Below are 19,969 nucleotides of genomic sequence, written 5' to 3'. Positions count from 1 at the left end.
TTTGTCAAATAACTTAGTCCAACAGTTACACCTAGTCTGAGTATCAAAGATCATGTAAAAAAAAAAAATTTTGTTTTTTAATGTTTTGATTGTAAGTGAGCAAATGAGCATATGTGCAATTATATTTTTTGGGTGCAATAGCCTCAGCTGCCACGTTTTGGCATTTTATTTTATTAGCTAAAAGCTTACATATGGTTTCCATGTTTCCAATCTGGCTTGAAGGATGCAATGGCTGAATTAAGCAATGGTTCTCCTCACTCCAATTCCCTTAGATCTACTTAAAAAGTCCATTCAGATTATAAAAAAAGTAAATTAAGGTTTATAATATTCAGAAGGTGGCCCGTGGTGGTGACTAACACAGTGCTATCTTGTAAGTGCCCTTGCACCCTGCAGAAACTGTTACAAGCCGTGTTTCATAGCTTAAAATATTAAATCACTCCTCAGATCCTGTGGGGCAGAGTCATGCCTGAATGCCAACATACTTCTTACACCAACAACAATCCTGTTACAGCAGTGCAGGGGCCACCAGATAACAGGGCACCTCAGGTGGCCACCACCATTTGCAGCTCCCCCAGCACCTCCCGATGTTGGACCCAGGGGTTTTAGGGTGGAATTTGAAAGCCCTCATTCAACGTGGTCTGACAAAGCCTAGAAAAAATGACCTGAAGGAAGGAGCTCAGGTTCATTTGATACATAGCCATGAAGGTGATCAACAGGAGCTTAGCAGTGCTGCGGAGAGAGGTCTAGAGGAGGGGGTGCAGCTCCAGGGAGGGCATTGATGGGGACAAATGAGTGTGCTGCAGCCTCAGAAACAGTCAAATTTGGGAGAGTAATGGGATTGAGGTACAATTATATACATAGACACATAGATGGAAGCTCAACAAAGGAAGAGGTGCTTGTTTCCACATGGGAGACATGCTAGCTATCTCCCAGTGCAATAAGCATGGGACTGAAAAGGTCAATGAACAACTATCCTGTGGGGAAAGAAATCACCTGCAGAAGTGCTGCGCTTGGAACTTAGGCAAAGCTTCCCCACAGCAAAGGTTGTGAAGCAAGCACTTAATGAAAAGAATGAAGTTAGTGAGTCCCTCAAGAAGAGACTTTCAATAACTGCAGAGGCAAACACATGTCAGGGATGGTCTTAGCATCAGGGCAGCAGCTTCACTATGTGACTTCCCAAGGTCCCAGCCAACCTCACATTTCTGTGAGCTCATGAAAATGCATCTGGCATGTCTGGAAGCACAGGAGTATGGGGATGCTCTACTGCATTGATGCAAATTCAGCATATCCCTCTTGTACATCCCTCTTCTCTAGGCAACCAACCTAGCCAACAAGCAAACTCTCATGGTTGCTTTTCTGGGCTTCCTAATTTACTTTGGTCCACACATTTCTGCTGATGTGTAACAGGTTCAACGTGTTGAGGTAACAAGAATGCTCTCACTAAACATCTGTGGCTGCTGCTGATAGTAGGTGTGACACGAGAGGCTTTTTCAAAGCCACCTTCTGAGCATAGTCACTGTTAGAAGTTGACAGAAGATGTTCAGAGACCGAAGTGTTTGTGATCCAATCTGCATCACATCTTACAGACATAGTTTTAAAAATAGGTAGGAAGACACTAGAGCCCAAACCTCTACCAGTTATAATTGCCAGAGGGGTGTCCCTTCTAGCAGCACTTACCTGTTTTTACTGACCAAGTAGCATTCTGCTCATGTAAAGACTGAAGGTTCAGAAACACAGACTTTGCTTCTCCAGATTTCCACCTAAATCCATCCTAATCCAGAAAGACATGCAAGTTTGAACATAAACCATATCCATAGGTACACTTAAGTACAGGATTAAACAGTTTGTGAATAGGGTCCCTACATTACTAAGATGTTGGCTGCTGGTCTTGGCTCTTTTTTTTTTCTTTTTTTTTTTTTTTTCAGCTAAATTGAGATGGGAAAAGGTTTTCACACTGGGATGAAGCCAAAGGGTTTTACTCTTCCTTTCTCTCTCCTTGTTTTTCTTGCTTTCTTGCATTTTTTTCTTTCTTTTCTCCAACAGAACAAGATAGATGCCTGACAACTGTTTCTATCTTGCTAATATCCTGGAATTTAGGTCTTTGTGTGTGGGAAATTCAAGACCAAATCTCTGCTCAGATGCATTCAGCTGAGGGCTGTAATCCCAGTTCTCACACATGTGAGCTCTCCTGAGCACTGGGCTATTTAAAGCAGCAGCATTCTTGTGACTTGGGTAAAGACACAGACTAAGCAGTGGAGACAGTGGAGGTAAGGTCTAAGCACATCTGATCCTCCACTGAGCTTTGGTGTTAACAAACAATTTTCTAAAATTTCTTTTAAATGAAGTGTCCTAACCAACTCCAAACATTCAATTGCTGTTATAAAAGGTGATCACTATTTTTTTCCACTCTTTGAAGATATCACAGAATGGTCTGGGTTGGAAGGGACCTCCAAAGGTCATCCGGTCCAACCCCCTCTGCAGTAACTTTGCCTGCAGTCATGGAGAAGAAGGTGACCTCAGCTTTTCTGAAAATCAGCTTTGCATATCATGTTTATGAACAAGATTACTGTCTGTGATCTCTGTTTAAAGAAGTAAACCTTGGAAGCCTTCCCTTCCTAGTACCAGCAAAATGAAATAATCAAAACATTGAGAGTTTGGAGAACAAGTGAATACTGTGTCGAAAATTCCATGTAGTGCCTGGGCTGGCCCACATGGACATGCAATCCACAAGATCAAGAGATGCTTCAGCCCTTCTGCTGACACTTGAAAAAACCATTACAAGGGTGAAGGAGGAAAACAAAGTAATGGAAACATCCGCCTGAAAGGACCGTTTCCAATCACTGGTACTCCATTCATTACAGGCCTGAGTGGTTCCAGAGACAACAGAGAACTATGCATTGTTGCGATGCCAAGAACAAGAGAGGCAATAAGGATGTTGTGTTGCTTCTCACTCATGGCAATCTGAATGTTTTCATGCCCTTCCCATCTTGCCCAGCTGTGTTCATCAGCCAGGAGGTGCCTGCCATTGTCTCACTCATGACCCAAAGTGGGATGGAGGTGGCATTTGGAAGCCCTTCTAGCCAGACACAGGTTTGTCTGGGTGCTGGCACCTGAGTTGAGTCTGCTTGCACAGTCCAAAGAACAACATAAAGCTCAGGAGCAGGCAGACATTGGGCAGGATTTCTGCACACTGCATTATCAAACTAAAAACCTTTTATAAGAGGTAAAGATTGGGGTTTTTTTGTGGGAAGTAAAAACACAGCAGTCATTTAATTAGACCTCAAAATCTTTAGAAAACCACATGGCTGAAGTTTTCCCAGGCCCACTGTGATAACCTTGTGAAAATTTGAACATTATTTAATCTTTGCTCTGTAATCCAGACCTCTGCTATTTCCCTAGTGTCACCGCTGCACGGCAGTTGCCTATGTTACAGCATGGACTCTCCTGCGTGGTGAAAATGTCACCATATGCTACAGGTATCTCCAGGGCAATTTGGAAAACTTCATTTCAAGGCTCAGAAAGACACACACAACAATACAGCACTGTGGTCTTTTTCAGAAAGTAAAGCAGCATCCTCGCATCACAGCTTTCTTCCAACCTGTGTCTAACAGAGAGGAGGGCGCACTATTTCTGCTTAGAAGCCAAAGGACTTCTGCTCAAGTGAGGCAGAAATAACTTTGCATTGTCCAGTTATTACCTGTTTGGAGGTCAGTGAGCCAATGGATCATGGCCAGGAATAGAACATCAGCAGCCACAGCCCGGTGCAAAGTCCATTGTGGTTTACTGGAGCCCTCAACTCCTGTTGAGTTTGGACCAAGGCAGAATGGGTTAAGAAATGGGTACGTGTGGTGAAATTGTGCAACTTGTGTTGTCTTGGCACTACATACATTGTAAACTAACGATCTTGGCTGAGATAGGGGTTTTTTTGATCTTTCCTTTTGGGCCTCTCGTAACTTAAGCTCACCCAAAACTTTATGGAAAGAATACATATCCCCTTTATGCCACTCAGTGAAGGTTTGCATTTGCAAAGACTGTTTCTGTTGTGCTGCTTTGTGTCTTGGTGCAGTTTTCTAGATCCCTTAAATGCAAAAGTAAACAAACATCCATACATCTGGGAGCAGACTTCCAAATGGTGCTCAGCGCCAGCTAGCTTATTTTTTTTCTTCCCTTCCCCTTTTCTGAGTGCTCAGCACCCACGATGGGGCCAGATTTTAAAGCCAGTTCAGCTTAAACCAGGGCCAGGTTTCCACAGAAACACAGAGCTCTGAGGTCTCCCATCGTGACAAATATGCGCAGATTCATCATTTAACTCATCCTCCCACCCAGGCCCGATAAAATGACATAGTAAAAGAGCAGCAACAACCATCAGCTATTGATAACAGCAGCAACGACCCTATGACGGACGCCGAAACAGCTGGGAGGAATGTTGGCTGTGGAGGGTGGATTGCTCAAGTCCCCAGTGAAGACCTGAGTGTTTGCTTATGTTCTTGCTTGGCAAGATACAGCACTATCAAGATATTATTTAGTGTTTGAGTAAGAGCATCGTTTCTGACATGCCACTGATTCCTTGAAACATAAGAAAGCCATTGGGAAGAGAGATATGCCGTTGGTAACTGCTCTTCCTCGCCGATTTACTGGGCCTAACCCTGATTTATGAGGTGCAGCTCTGGACAGGATGTTGCCAGTTGAGGCTGTATATAGCATGTCAGCTGCAGAATTTAGGGATGACCTATGTCCTGTAGGGAAATGGCTCTGCACTGGATGGGAGATGGTCTGAGCAGGTGTTTTCCATCTCCAGCTTCTATGGTGAGGCGAGCCATTCAGTTTGCTGACTGCCAAGTGCACATTTAATTGGATAGGAGAGATGGCTGGGTGAGCAGAGCAGGGAAGTCCTGCCCTTAGTCATACAAATAGCCTGATGGATTTCTTTCTGCTACAATCCCTCCTGTTTTGCATTTCCTCTCCGCAAACATTTGACTGAACCAAACTAATGGAAAAGCAATTCCATGGTCTCATGCAAGAGAGTCACTGGAAGTAATTTTTTGCACAGAGGAAAATACTTGTGCTGGGAATGAGGGGACAATAATGTCACTCGACGCCAGATAAGCATCAAGTGTCTGACCAACATCTGACTGCCCAATACAGGAGTAGCAAATAACTACTCCAAAACACAATTTGTTGAGAAATTAGTGAGAAAGGGGAGAAAAAGTTACAGAATAAGAATTATGTAGCTCAGCTACCTTGGTAGGAAATTCCATAGTGTGCTGGGAACAGCACTCATTGCGTGCAACTGCTTTGCATGCCACCTCTTTGTCATAAGATCTTTTTTTCCAGCACTATAACACACACCAAAAAAAAAAAAAAAAAGCCCACCAAACCCCAAACAAACCCACACTTACTTGCTCACTGTTTGTAACACTCTGCAACTTCAAGAATTCTTCCTCTCCAGTGCAAACATTCTTCCTCAGAGAGGCAGCAGCAGAGCCCCGCTAAGATGCTTAAGAGGAGGTCAAGAGAAAAGCCATTTACCAAGGGAATCTCTCTCACTCCTTCATACATTTTTATTGCTACCTATCCACACAGTGCTCTCCTTCTCAGAGGCTAGATGAATAAATATGCCTCTTTTGAGCAAACATTTCTAATGCTATTTGAACACAGGGGAAGAACATTTGCAGCTTAAAAATGATACTACCACCGCATTTAATTCACCCCCCTTACCCCTCCCTCGAAGCTGCAGTTAAAATGAAAATATCCAGACAGGCATTCAGCATGAGGCTGGGGAAAGCATGTTTCTTTTGGCCACTTCCACTACAGAATTTCACCTCAAAATGAAATACAAAAGATTGGAGTCTGGGGGTGGGAAATACAAAAAAGAGATTTGTTTGCAGATGAATTGCTCCACGCAAATCCATCAAAAGTTATCAGTGTAATTTGTTCATTAATAACAGACTTGGAAGATACTTAGAAATGTCTCTCTCTCTTTGAACTTTCTGAAGGCAGGGACCTCTACTTCACTTGGAGTAGAGGGGTGGCCTTTGTCTCCTCTTCCACCACATGAAGCCCAGCACATATGGATCTGGGCCACTTTGGGGCATTCTGAACTCAGCTCTCAGTGGCAGATCCAACCCTGGGATAGGAGCTTACCCCTTCTTTTTCACCTCTTAATGCCCAGATTTTAAATTGCTGAGATCAGGGAGCAGTATAAGAGGATGGAGACATGAGCTGGACTTCTGGCCACTGTCTCAGCAGCATTAGTAATGTTCGTTTCAAGAGGCTTCCTCAGACACTAAAAGTTAAGCAGTGCTTAAGGGATTTCCTGGCCAGGGACCGAGGAGGGTAATTAGCCTCTGTAAGGATCCCTGTCTACAGAGCTGCAAGAAACTTCAAACCCCACTGACTTCACTGGCACTTCAGGGCACTCAGCACCTTCCAAGATTAATTCCTCAAGCAGGGAGAGGTCTAGGAACATATATATTAGAGCACTTTACATCTTCAGCTGCAGTAGGGCTCTTTCTGGTGAGCTTGACAAAGGACAGATTATATATTACGCCGTGCCATAAACTCCAGCAATCTAAGAATTCAGAAAATACCCCTGGTTCTGTTACTCTCCTTGCTCTGACATGAAATATTAAACACCGCTTACCAAAGTAAGATTATTGAACCCAGATGTCTGCTATCACATTCAAATTGTTCAAGTCAATCTGGGTTTATATATTTTCTTTACTTAAGCGCTTGTATAAACCCAAGTGTGCCCTGACAGTAATGATTTCACAATATACTATATTCAATTAAGGAGACAAATATGCATTTACATTTTTACTGAACTTGTTTCACACGCACACATACACACGACCTTCAGCTCCAACTTATTTTTGGCATTTGGTGGAAAATAAAGGCATAGAAAGGGTGCCATCTACTGAGACACTTGGACATTTTTGAAGAGGAAAAAAACCTGCAAATTCTGGAATCACAGAATGGTAGAGGATGGAAAGGACCTCTGGAGATCATTTAGTCCAACCTGCCTGCTAAAGCAGGGGCACCCAGAGCAGGCTGTCCAGGATAACATCCAATTGGGTTTTGAGAATCTCCAGAGAATGAGACTCCACAACCTCTCTGGGCAGCTTGGTCTAGTGCTCCATCATGTTCAAAGAAAGAAAGTTTTCCCCTATGTTGAGATGGAACTTCATGTCACAGAACCACAGAATCACCAAGGTTGGAAGAGACCTCAAAGATCATCAAGTCCAACCTGTCACCACAGACCCCGTGACTAAATCATGGCACCAAGTGCTACGTCCAATCCCCTCTTGAACACCTCCAGGGATGGTAACTCCACCACCTCCCTGTAGTTTGTGCCCATTGCCCATTATCCTAATGGGCCACCAATATGTTACCAATGTGCTCATTTCAGTTAAAAATAAATAATACATACATATATAAAAATAATACATGAAAATAAATAATACATATATATATACATGCCCGTGGAAAGACACCCACAGATAGTGTTTTCCTTATCAAATCACTTACTAAAGCACTTACCAGGGTGTAGGAGATGCCAGCTCCAGCTCTCTTTTGTAGCTCAGCAGGTTTGAATCCACCTATTCCTCTGTTATTAGAGTTCATGAATATCTTTTGTAAGCAATGGAGGTCACACTCAAGAGGCGAGACTTGAATAGTTGCACCATCAACAAGAACAGTTCCTCAAGACCCAAGTCTTTTAGCAATCTGTCACTAATTGGAGATGTATGTGGTCAGGTAGCTCACACATAATTGTACCAAGCAGATGAGATTTAAGCAGATACATCTCAATCTACAAAACCACTGAAAAGGTGTACCAAGGCTCAAGAATGAAGCCATGCCCTCAGTAGAGCTTCAAAATTCAGTGTACCTTTTTTGACAGCCTTGTCTTTAAGATCTGATAGTGTGAGGCAGATAGATCAGAACCGTTGTGCTAGTTGCAGCTTCTTCACACGGGGAGGATAAACTATCAACGTAAACTTCAATGTTGTCTCAATGGCAGGCAAAGAAGCCACCTCTCACGGTGCACAGCCTAGTCAACCTTGCCTTCCACATGGGGAAGTCCACCATGCCTATCAACAGCTCTGTAACTACACTTTGAAGTACACATCTCTGATAAACCATGAGCTTGTAGCTGGGCTGAAGCCAGTGATGAAGCAACACCTTTGGAGAGAGGAGGCAAATGTAAGAAACCCTTCCCAACTGGCCATCAGTGCAGCTCTCCTCCACTCCCTTTTGCAGCCTCAGTACTTCAGTATTAGGATATGGCATGAATTGCTGTTTAACATTCTTCAGCAAAAGGTGATACTCATGCTGATTTCTTTGAAGAGGTAGTCAGGTAGTCATCACTGACAGAGCCACAGCTTTCTGCCCTTTCTGATTGCATACCAAGCAGGAGGGAGTTGCTATATGATGGCAGGTGTGCCCTGTGTCAAGGGAATGGCAGGTAAAGCACAAGTCTGAGATTTTTAACATCTCTAATGAAGTGGGACTGAAACAGGATAGATTGAAAATGAAGGAGCACAAGATTGGGCAAACATTTGTTTGCAACTCACTGACAAACCTTTTAATACTATGTTAAAGAGGCTATGGAACTAGTTATTTCTCACTTATGGGCTACCTTCTTTTCCCCAGTACTGGTTCCCAAAGGAGCCCAAGTGTGTGCCCAACACACCCCATTAAACTGAGTCCTCACCAGACCTGCAGATGCAGCTTTATCTTGGTCTTTGCAGATGCAGACAGGCCAGAGGTTTTCACAGGTATCCTGGGTATTTAATGTTTGCCAAACTTTCTTGTGTTGGGACTGGTGTAGCAATAACATACTTGGGAAAATAATTGTGAAACATTAACAAGTCCTTATTGTTAACAGGTGTTTCTGGCTGAGATTCCTCCAGGGCAACTTGGACAACGCACCACAGCTGAGTTGGTAATGGCATTTTTCCCAGAGGGACCTTCAAAGTCTCCTGTGTGGTGCTTTGTATTCCTGGCAACTAAGTCAGGAAGAAACCCAGTTTTCAACATCCTCCTTCATGCCTACTCAAAAGAAAACATTAATTTGTCAGCTGCAATGTTTTTCACATCTCCCAGGACTTGGCACATACTTAACATGTGATAGTGCAGTGCAGGGCACTGAAGCACCAGTTCTGTACTGGAGATAACAAACACTGCATTTCATAGAATCATAGACTTGTTAGGGTTGGAAGGGACCTCAAGGATCACCTAGTTCCAGGCCTCCCTGCCATGGGCAGGGACACTTTCCACTAGATCAGGTTGCTCAGAGCCACATCCAGCCTGGCCTTAAAAACCTCCAGGGATGAGGCTTCTACCATTTCCCTGGGCAACCTGTTCCAGTGTCTCACCACCTTCATGGTGAAGAAATTCTTCCTAGGTTCCAATATGAATCTACCCATTTCTATTTCTGTTCCACTCCCCCTAGTCTATCATTACCTGACACCCTAAAAAGTCCTTCCCCAGCTTTCTTGTAGCCCCCTTCAGATACTGGAAGGCCACAATAAGGTCTCCTCTTCTCCAGACTGAATAGACCAAATTCTTTCAGTCTGTCCTCATAGGAGAGGTGCTCCAGCCCTCTAATCATCCTCACTTGTTGCTTGTGCAGTTCCTGAAGTGTCCAAAGGGCTGTTTTCTGCTTGCATAAGCACTCACTGGCATGTGCATTAAAATAGATTTTTACTGCTGCCATGTTTAAGTGATATCATTCTGTCCCAAACCCCTTAAGACCTGTTTGGATGTTTCCCAGGGCAGGCAGCCCTGGCTCTCCAGAGAACCCACTGGAGTAGTCTGGGGTGGGGGTGGGGGCTCCACCCCTGGGAGAAGCACTGGGTTTTTCATACATTGAAGTAAAAAAAGCCAAAAATATTAAGTAAGGCTTTTTTTCTTGGAGCTAGGAATCAGAAATAAGAGCAAATTCTCTGCAAATTTATCATGACACAATACTTAGGTTTTTAGGGTAATAAAACAGGACTTAAAGGGCTGGATGCTATGCCCCAAGTCACATACCTCCATCATCCCCCATTATCAAATCAGTGACACTGGACTATTGAATTAATCTTCAAAGCATCCCAAGAGGAGGAGAGGTCCAGCTACCACTCTACGGCAAAAGGGGTTGCAACAAAAGAACAAATCAAACCAACCCTCCGCCCCCCTCAACACCCTCCCAAAGACCTGAGGATTTTCCAGGCACTTGACATCTACCTTAATTTTTTGTAAGTAATATAGCTTAGAGAGAGGATTCCCCTTGGATTAGAGGGGAGACATTGCTACAACAATAGCTGTGCTGGCAAACCACCTCCTTTCAACACGTTCTTGAGTTGGTATTTTAAGTGGTTTTGCCACATTGGCAGCCAAAACTAACTATTTTCTGATCAAATTCACTAGTTCTTGTAAAAAAAAAAATTAACATAGGGCTGTGAATAGTTCTAAGAGCCCTTCAAGGTGTCTGTTACAAACCTCTTTCTTTTGAAGGGTGGAGAAAGGCTCCAGAAAAGGCTCAAGCACAGCAATACCTTGGCCAAGCTGTTCCTGCAGGCCTCCCATCCCTCATTACCCAGGAATATGGTCCCTATTTAATGTGATGCTATTATGCTTGCTGCTCTGCACTTCATATATACCCTTAAGGTTGAAACAATAATTAAGAGCAGCCTCCTCATTGCGCCTGCTAAGTGCAAGGCCAAGATCCACAACAGCTACCACAACATAAATGTCAAATAGAAAAGGGAAAAAACCAAATGGATGGGCAGGAATTACCCTCCCAGCCTCTGCTTGCAACAGTCTTATTCTCCTCTAATGGCATACAGCAGGGGAATCCTACTGTGTATCCTACAGGACATGATAAGTCATTAAAAAATGGATTTCTGGTTGGAAAAAACCTGCAGCTGACAACCCAGAGAATTTTCATTAAGTCATTTTGTAAGTAACTTGTGGCATGCTAAGACTTACAGAGTAACAAAGTGGTGCTGGGCCAGTTTCTTGTTAATGAGAACTGGAACACCAGGACAGAATCATGGAATAACTGGCCTTGGAAGAGACCTTCTTTAAGATCATGAATTCCAACCATCAACCCAGCATTGCCAGGTCACCACAAAACCATGTTCCTCGGTACCACATCTATACAGCTTTTAAATCCCTCCACCCATGGTGGTTCCACACTTCCCCAGGCAGCCTGTTCTTAGGGAAAAATATTTTCCTAATGTCCAACCTAAACCTCCCCTGATGGAACTTGAGGCCATTTGCTCACTATTTGGGAGAAGAGATTGACCCTCACCTTGCTCCAAACTCCTTTCAGGTGCTCAGAGAGAGCAATCAGTGGGATGATAGTGCATTTCCATGCCAAAAATGGCTCCACTTCACCAGGCAACGTGTGTTTGGTCAAATTTGGTGTCTCCACGCTGGAAAGCCACTTGGTCATCTTCAAAGCAGGGGACAGAGATGAGACAACTTTTGAATTTCACAATAGGTTTCCTTCAAATTCCTGGATGAAGTAAGAAGGACTTGTAGGTAGAAAGAAAACGGTGTGAAGTACAGCAACATTGGAATGCTCAAATTTTGGTTCACTTTTGGTAAGAGGCCAGTACAAACCCTAAGGTCACCTTAAGCTGAAGTGGATCTGAGTTACTGTGGACAAACATGGTGGCACTGGGACAGGACCATCACTTTGCTATGTCTGTGCAGCCTTTGCTCAGTTGGACCATGGTCTACACCTGATGCTAGTAGATTGTACTTTATTAATTAGCCAAGATATGAGCTTTGAGGAGCAACAAGCCCAGCTCTTTGATCTCTTACACCAAGAAATCACAGATGTTAAAACAATTAATTAGCTTAATTATCATTAGGCTCTTAGAATCACTAGAGGGAGATGTGAGCACATGCCTTAAGATATTACAGCTGGAGTGGAAAAATATATACAGTAGACGATGGCATGAAGCATTTTAAACATTAACTCTAATATCTACACCACATGCAGCTTCTCAAGATGCTTTGCTGTCATCAGCTTACTAAAAGATAAAGATTTATTGGGCTATTACTGAAAAGGAAGCTAGATACTGCCAAATGGCATGGACAGTTAGATGACTAGTTGCTGACATCTTTATTCGTACATAAAACAACACAACCAAGTTGTAGTTTTTTTTAAACTACCCTACTTAAAGGAATCAACAAAGCAGTGCCTTATCACACAGAACTTTTAAGTCATTTTTAAATCATTCCTGGTCTTTGGATTTTTACTTTTTTTTTGTGTGGTTGTTTTTTACTATGTGCATACAGAATGCTCTGTTAGCACCCTGTGAACTTTTAGTGCTGAGTAAAATGAGAGATAAGCAACGCTGGCTACAGATTGGTTTAACAGCATTCTGAAGATGCTGAGGGGACCCTACCAAGGAACAGGGCTTCCTGGATCAGATCACAGCCACAAAATCACTCCTGTGCCAGTGCCATGTGTCTATTGCAGGCATACAGGAACGTTTCAAGCTCTGCAGAGGTATGGTTTTACAGGTTTAAGGCACAAACCAATGCTAAACCTCCACAGGCTGAGAATATTGTGGTTTAATAGTCCCATGTCTCCTTTTGACCAGCCCTTAAGTGCAATCATTGGGACTGAAAGGTTAGTGCAATAACATCAATTTCTTTGAATGGTTTAAATATCACTTCTAAGAAAGAAATTACTGAGTCAGTTGCAACCATTCCAGAGCTATCTTTGTAACACATGTTAAAAAGATGACAAACCAAATGAACTTAATTATTCTACTCCTTGTTGAAAACTGTATGAAAAGTGAAGTAAATCCCACACGACAAAATCCGGCAGTGCTGGAGATCTAAATTTAAAATACTTGATCTAGAAGTTAACAGCAAGTCCAAGCCTGCAGAGCTGTTCTCCCTCCCAGAAGCTTGCTAGCCACATCTGTCCACTTTTTCTCTGACAGCTTGATCTACTGTCCCCGCTTTGTTACACATTTTGAATTCAATTTAGTGTGCTACTTCCAATTAACCAGCGCACACTTACTGCATTATTTGGCATTAAACAAGCACATGTGTTCCTTTAGCTCCTGCCAATGTGAGAAGACAATACCCTTAAGGTGAACTGGTGAGTATTAGGCTCTGGGACGTGTCCAAGAAGGCTGATGGAAGCCCACAGGTGTGAGGTTTCAAATGCCTTCAAAGTGCTTCATGCCCAAGTCTTCCAGAAATGTTATACTTCATAACCATCCTCTTCCAACAGGATTTATGCTGTGCTTTGAATATTTCTAATACTCTGGAGACCAAGTGCCAGAAACCTCTATTTATCAGGCTCAGTCAGTGGACAAGGTGCTCTGGTCAGGGATCAGATGTAAACCCATTTATGGATAAGCCATTATTTATTCTACACCAACTACTAAAAGCAGGTGTGATTTCAGCCTGTTTGCTCTGAATGTGAATTAGTTTAACAGAATAAAGTTCCATCCACAACATCAGCCTATTGCCTCAAGACTATCAATAAGGAGAAAACATGAACAAGTTTTAATTACATGTTTATATATATAAAAAAACCAACAAAAAACAACCAACAAAGCAAACCCAAACAACAATCAACAAACCAAAACCAAAAGACAACCAACAAACCTTTCCCTATGATCCGGGTACAACAGAAAGTACAGCACAGCTTTGAGATACACCCCAAGTACTCTTTGAAGAGGGGTTACAAGTTCACAGAGACAGAATAGGGCTGTGCAAGTGCTTATTAAAACCAATAAAAAGAACAGAAGAAACAATTTATGCTCTACATGTCTGAATTTCTTTGGTGACCACTGGCAATTACTTTACACAGCGTTAGGATTTCAAGCTTCAACCCTGCAAAATCATTACTGGGCACAGTCACAGCTCAAGGATGGAGCTGCTGCAGTCAGCCACAGGTCAACGTGCAGGAAAAATCCTTCATGAACTGGGGGATGAGAAGATTTCTAACCTATTCATACAAAATAATTAACACAAGGAAAGGAGGATGGAAGTTTCTTGGTCCACCAGCTCTCTCAAGGACTTTTCCTGAGCTTTTCTTTGCTCTGATAAGAAGCAAAACTCTCTCAGAAATGTTACTTGTCACCGTTAGATCAACAGCACGAAGCCACCATGGCTCCAAAATGTGTCTTTGGCTCTTCTGGGAAGGACATAAAGGTATAATTTCCATGTTTGTCCCGTTGGCAACTCCTGACACTGTGATGGTTATTACTTACCCAAACAGAAACCTGCAGCCAATCAAAATAATATGGTTGGCAAGAGAGCTGGGCAAACTTTAATAGCTATGGTTCTTCAACACAAAAAGGATAAAAGTAGAATAATAATTTTTGGCAGGGGAAGCGGGGAATTTTTAAAATTCTGATTGTTTTCCTCTGAGGATAGTGTTATAAATACTGAAGTCTAACTTAAAACACGTTGTCCTGGCTTCATGAATTCGCAGCGAGGCAAATCCTGGACCCCCTGAGTTCCACTCGACTCCTTTCCGCCCTCCTCAAACTGAGGTTTATCTGGAATCCACAACAAGGTAAGAGAGAGGGACTTGGCGCAGGAGCTGCATGGTCCACATAATTGAAATGTCTTTCTGAAAGGAGTTATCTGTGCATGCAAGTGTGCTGCAAGCTTGATACACACAGCCTTCTTTTCAAGACAGCATAATTAACTTCAGCCCCCCTGGGAACCAGAGAGCCAAGAACGGCATCGAGCAAGTGGAAGATGGACATCAATGTAAATACAAAGCCCATTTGCACTGAAGTGTTGGCTTTCATTTTCAGCAAGCTCCAGTGCTGTGTTCAGGACAGCATCATCCTGACAGTTTTTCACCTTCTTTTTTTTTTTTTTTTGATGAAGCAAATAAGCAGTAACATTGTTCTAACAGCAATTAAACTCATTTGCCACCAAATAAATCTATGGAGAGGCTAAGTTAGTAGCTTTTCCATGAAAAAGTAGATGCTAAGAAAGACTATTTTGCAGGCACAGAATTTGCTATATTTGTTATTCTGCAGTAAGGAGCAGAATCAAAACTCATTAATGACATTGCAATCAAGTAAACTGCCCTAATTAATAGCTAATGATGTAAAGGTTTGGCTCTTCTTCCAGAAAATGACATCCTGGAAAGGTTTTCCCTGTCTTGTGAAAAAAAAGTGAACACCTTCCCAAACAGAGAAGCAAAACAAGACATCCACAACTACCCCATCAAAAGTAATATTTTCATAATTCTGATATATTCAATTTTTATTTTCTACCTTTCTGTCATGATGCTTTCTCTTGGAACAAAGTCATAGTAAGCCCTAAATCAGAATGATCTTCTCAATCACACTGAAGGGAACTTCTTTCCCCCAGGCAGTCACATAAAGAAGCCAAGAAAGGTATTCAAGGAGGAATGAATGAATGAAAGAGACTATTGCACATGAATGGTTTTGTATGAAATGGTATTTTTTGATTTAAAAAAATAAGTTTGTTGAGATATTTCCCAGACAGATCTACTTGGGCCTCTGGTTCATTGGCACAGGCTCAGTGTCAGGCACTTTGAGTATGTGTTTCATCATGTACCTAAAACTGATATTCTTTAAAACATAATACCAAAAAATCTGGTATCCTACATATTTTCCTTTATACTACATATTTACAATCCTACTATCAAGGTACAGTGGAAAATGTAAACAAGTATACAGGGGTGTCAATAATATGGCTTGAGAAAAGTTCCCCCCTTTGATTAGCTGCTCTAATTACATATCAGTTCTACCTAGATAAGGAAAAAACAGTACATGTTATAAACTGCTGTCAAACAGCAAAACATTAGCTCTTGGCTTTGGTGATGCAGCAGCTGCTGAGTAACCTTAAACCAGTCACTGGGCATCCTTCCCCAGACTGAAAGGGCTGGCACACTGGAATGAGGCCAGGAGAGGGTCACTGAGGTAATCCGGGCTGATACAGTTGGGTCTGAGGGAGCAGAGTTTGCTTAGTCTTCAGAGGAGAAGACCAAGAGGAGGTATCACTGCTGTCTTCAACTACCCCATGGGGGCTGTAGATGAGGTGAAGTCAAACACTTCTCAGAGACACACACTGAAAGGATGAGTAGTGGATCAAAACTGCAACTTTGGAAATTCTGATTAGAAACTAGGGGGGAAAAAAAATGTAAGCATGCAATTTTCACTGGGACAGGGGCTCAAAGAGATCTCCATGGGGTCTCCGTCCTTGGGAGATATTCAGAACTCAGCTGGATGAATCTTAAGCAACCTCATTTAACCCTGAAATTGACCAGGCTTTGAAGGGAAGCATAGACCTCCTGAGGTCTCTTACAACTTAACTTTGTGATTCTACAAAAAGCCTTGGCTATAATGTGCCACTTGCATTACTGTTGGAGTTTGGCTCTGTTGTAAATACACAGTTAAGATCAAAATGTCATTCACTTAACTTGCATCATTCTTCTCCAGCAGTTGTATCTAATTAAGATTATATCTAATTGTCTCACACAAGATTTACTTTATCAGTTCCAGCTCAGTGAGACTGTCCCAAATTGACATAATTGTAGGATCTGACTCAGGCCATCACATCTCCACAAGAACATATAAAAATGTCACAGCTGTCAGTAAAGCCCTGCTGAGAGCCACACTTCTGACTGGTTTTGGGACAACAACATTGTCACATTTACATTGAGTAAACTTTCCAGAGACATTCAGAGAGCTCTAAAGCAGAAAGCACATGGGATCAGCACCAGCCCCTGTGATTTCTGACTGAAAGCACACCTGGTTATTGAATTCTGACACAGTCACAAATATCTTTACTATGTTTACAATGACTTTGAGTACCCAGAAAATAATGAATAACATCAGTGAGACTTCTGTGGAACTCAAAAAGCACCTCCCAAACCTATCTTGCTTCCAACAGATCACAGTTTGAAATTCCCAGGTGAGCAAGTGCCTCTTGCTTTGCCCTGGACAGCTCATGACTGCAGATATGTTTAAGACCTGAGATGAACCATGGAGTACAACTGTTACTTCACTTACTCATTATCCAACCACAACAACAAACAAACATAATCTTCAAAAATTACCAGTTAACATAATTTTTTTTCTTCTTCTTCATTTTGTATCTTTCAAGACAAAAATCATCTCTTGCAATTGGACACAAGACCTGGAACTGCCTGTACTACCATGTCAACGGAGCACACCATGGTCCTGACACCCTTTAATAAGTGCACTGTTGATATAGGCAGAGTCAAGACATAGATTCCATAACTCCTAACTGAAAGAGAGGTATAAAGAGGCACTCTGAAATCTTTTAGTCTGGCTAACTCAGCGTATTAAAATAGAGAACATTATTTCTTTATAATCACATAGTCTTATAGTAAAGAAAAAGTGTCTAAACAGACAAAATAGCACCAAAATGTCTTTGTTCTATTAAGTGACCAACAGCTCTTGAGTGGTATCAGGGCTTTTTAAAGCTGACTTAAAGGCGTTGTGCACTAAAAGGACATTATAACCCTTTAAAGAATACAGATATGTACATTTAAACACCTATCCTTCCTTACTAGCTGCTTTCTCCATCCAAGATAAAGCTTTGTTATCTGCATTAGAAGGTACTGTTTGATAAGAACTGCTGCACAGTTTGACTTGACAAATACTGAGAAACTCAACAGACAGAGGGGACAATGCAGAAAGCCAGAAAAGTCTGACAGATGACACCATGCTTTTGGGAAGATGGGTTCAGACATAAGCAAGATACAGAAGGAGACCTTCTAAACAGTCCATCCACACTAGAAATGCAGTACATATTTTCCAGTTCCTTAATGACTTAGTGAGGACTGTGGCAGATTCTTCCTTAGTTGCAAGACTCAATGCTTTTTTTAGGACACAGAAGGTTCCTCAGAGAGAAGTTGATTTGGTGACTCCCACTAGTTTCTGTGGAATGTGCTTTTCCAGGGAATCCAGATCGGCTTCATAATCTGTGGAACACTCATTAAACTTCACACTGGTTGCTGAGTAGGTTTAGCAAGTCACTTACACGTGGTCACTGCGTGCTGATATGTTACACATCCTGATACTCTTTGGAGCTGGTCTGATTAAAATCATATCCAAATCTTCAAACAATTATGTTATATATCAAAAAGAATATCCAGAGCAGATTAATGGAAGGGTAAGAGGCTGAGAATAAATACATGAAACAGATTCAACCTTTTAAAAGGATCCAGCTACTAAATGGCCTCTGTAGTCTTCCATAAGAAGTGTGAATACTTCAGTACAATTCAAGCTGAATTGAATAGCTGTTTTCATATCCAAATTCAAATACCGTCTGTGCATATAAAACAGTTCATTTATTAGTCCAAATGTTACTGTTGTAGAGCTCTTGGAAAAATATTCCCTCTTTCTTGAGTTTGCTCTTCATAAAAAGGAAGCTTCGGGGGGCCACCTAGAGAATAAAGTAGAGGCCTGGTTTCTGGTCTGTGTAATGTAATGCTGAGATATTGTACAGATTATATAATAGACAACTTAATATTATATAGATTGTAGGTTATAATTACATAGAATATAAATAATCCAGTAAATGGTGCTCTTCAAAAGAAGGTAGAGGACTGCATTACACTGGCAGAGAACATGCAAAACAGAACACCTCCCACGCTGAAGCTTCCCAAAGTGTTTCTGGAACTAAATGGAGAGCTGTACAGAACCACCACCAAGCCAATTATGATTAGACTACAGTACAAGGGTGGTGGGACTCTGCAATAAGCTTCCCAGGAACGTTGTGGATGCTTCCTCTCCCACTGGGGGTGTTTAAGGCAAGGTTAGATGGGGCCTTGAGGGAGCCAAATCTAGTTAAGAGGCATCGCTGTCCATGGACAGGGTGGAGTAGATGATCTCAAAGGTCCCTTCCAACCTCAGCCATTCTATGAGTCCATGATACAAGTGGGAAGGATCTTTCACTCAGTATTATTACTTAATTAAGAGGAGAAGTTATCTAAATAAACAAAACTTGGAACCCCAGATCCTTCTGTGACTGTGTGATGAGTGCTTTAACATGCTCACAAACTCACCCAAATCTATTTCCCAATGTTTTATCTACTTATTTGGCTTATCACACATCGCCATCCTCTTCACAATCTGACCCCTCCAGAAAAAGCAAGTAAAAGAGATGGACACACAGCAAAGAAACTTCCTTATTCATCTTACAGAGGAGGCTGGGGAATAGCAACCATTTGAGGTCAAGATTTCATACTGGCAAGCACAGAAGAGTGCACTGCTCTCCAGCACAGATGTGCTGGAAGGAGCCTTGGGAATCCTTGAGCAGGCTGTGTAAGATCTCCACAGTGTGCTCTGAGGAGAAACCAATGCACTCAGTCAGTTCAGCTTGGGCCAGGGCCTCATAACCTCCTGGAATGAATCCTGGCACTTGCAGTGTCCACTGCACCATCAGGCTCCTGGCCCTTTAGGAGGACAGGACATACCAACACAACCCTTCCAAGCAAAGCTGCTGCTATCACAGGCCGAGTCTTTCACCAGAGATGAAAATGCAGAACAGCTTCTGCCTCACACAGCCTGTCACAGAAACTGTGGTGGTTGCTGCTGCCAAGCATCAGGTTTGCATGGTAGGTTGACACTCCTGTCCAAAGGGTCTGCTGACCGTCACCACAGTCCATGTGTGGTGTCTTCACTAAGAAATGCTGCACACCTCCAGCTTGTGTTACCTTCTTTGCAGGTTGGCCCCATCCACGTGGCTGGGCATACACAGTTGCCATTATATGGATTGCACTGGGATTTGCTGGCACACTGGCATCGCAGGGAGCAGTTGGGGCCATACCAGTCCGACCTGCATTCTGGAAGGACAGAAGTGTTTGGAAGAGTGTAAATGCTCCCTCGTAGTTCACTGGGATCAGGAAACCGCTTAGACAGTTACATCTGTGAACATTGAAAGATGACATTCTGGGAAGCCTTGCAGTCTTCAAGTTTCATCT

At 42.4% G+C, this 19,969-nt stretch overlaps 1 protein-coding gene across 1 annotated transcript in view; it reads right to left on the bottom strand.

Annotated features, from left to right (window-relative positions):
• Positions 1-18,349: 18,349 nt before the first annotated feature.
• LOC137444370 (multiple epidermal growth factor-like domains protein 6) overlaps positions 18,350-19,969 on the bottom strand; it is a 246,621-nt gene continuing 245,001 nt past the window's right edge. Inside the window, exons 37-38 of the mRNA XM_068144947.1 lie at positions 19,703-19,831; positions 18,350-18,429 (exon numbers count right to left, since the gene is read on the bottom strand). Coding sequence (XP_068001048.1) covers positions 18,350-18,429; positions 19,703-19,831 — 209 coding nt within the window. The remainder of the gene's footprint in view (positions 18,430-19,702; positions 19,832-19,969) is intronic.

The sequence above is a fragment of the Melanerpes formicivorus genome, unplaced genomic scaffold (assembly GCF_026170545.1).
Source record: "Melanerpes formicivorus ecotype bairdi unplaced genomic scaffold, bMelFor1.0.p_v2 SCAF_12, whole genome shotgun sequence".
Lineage (NCBI taxonomy): Eukaryota > Metazoa > Chordata > Aves > Piciformes > Picidae > Melanerpes > Melanerpes formicivorus.
The sequence above is the reverse complement of the archived record's forward strand: the minus strand, read 5'-3'. Positions and strand labels throughout refer to the sequence as shown.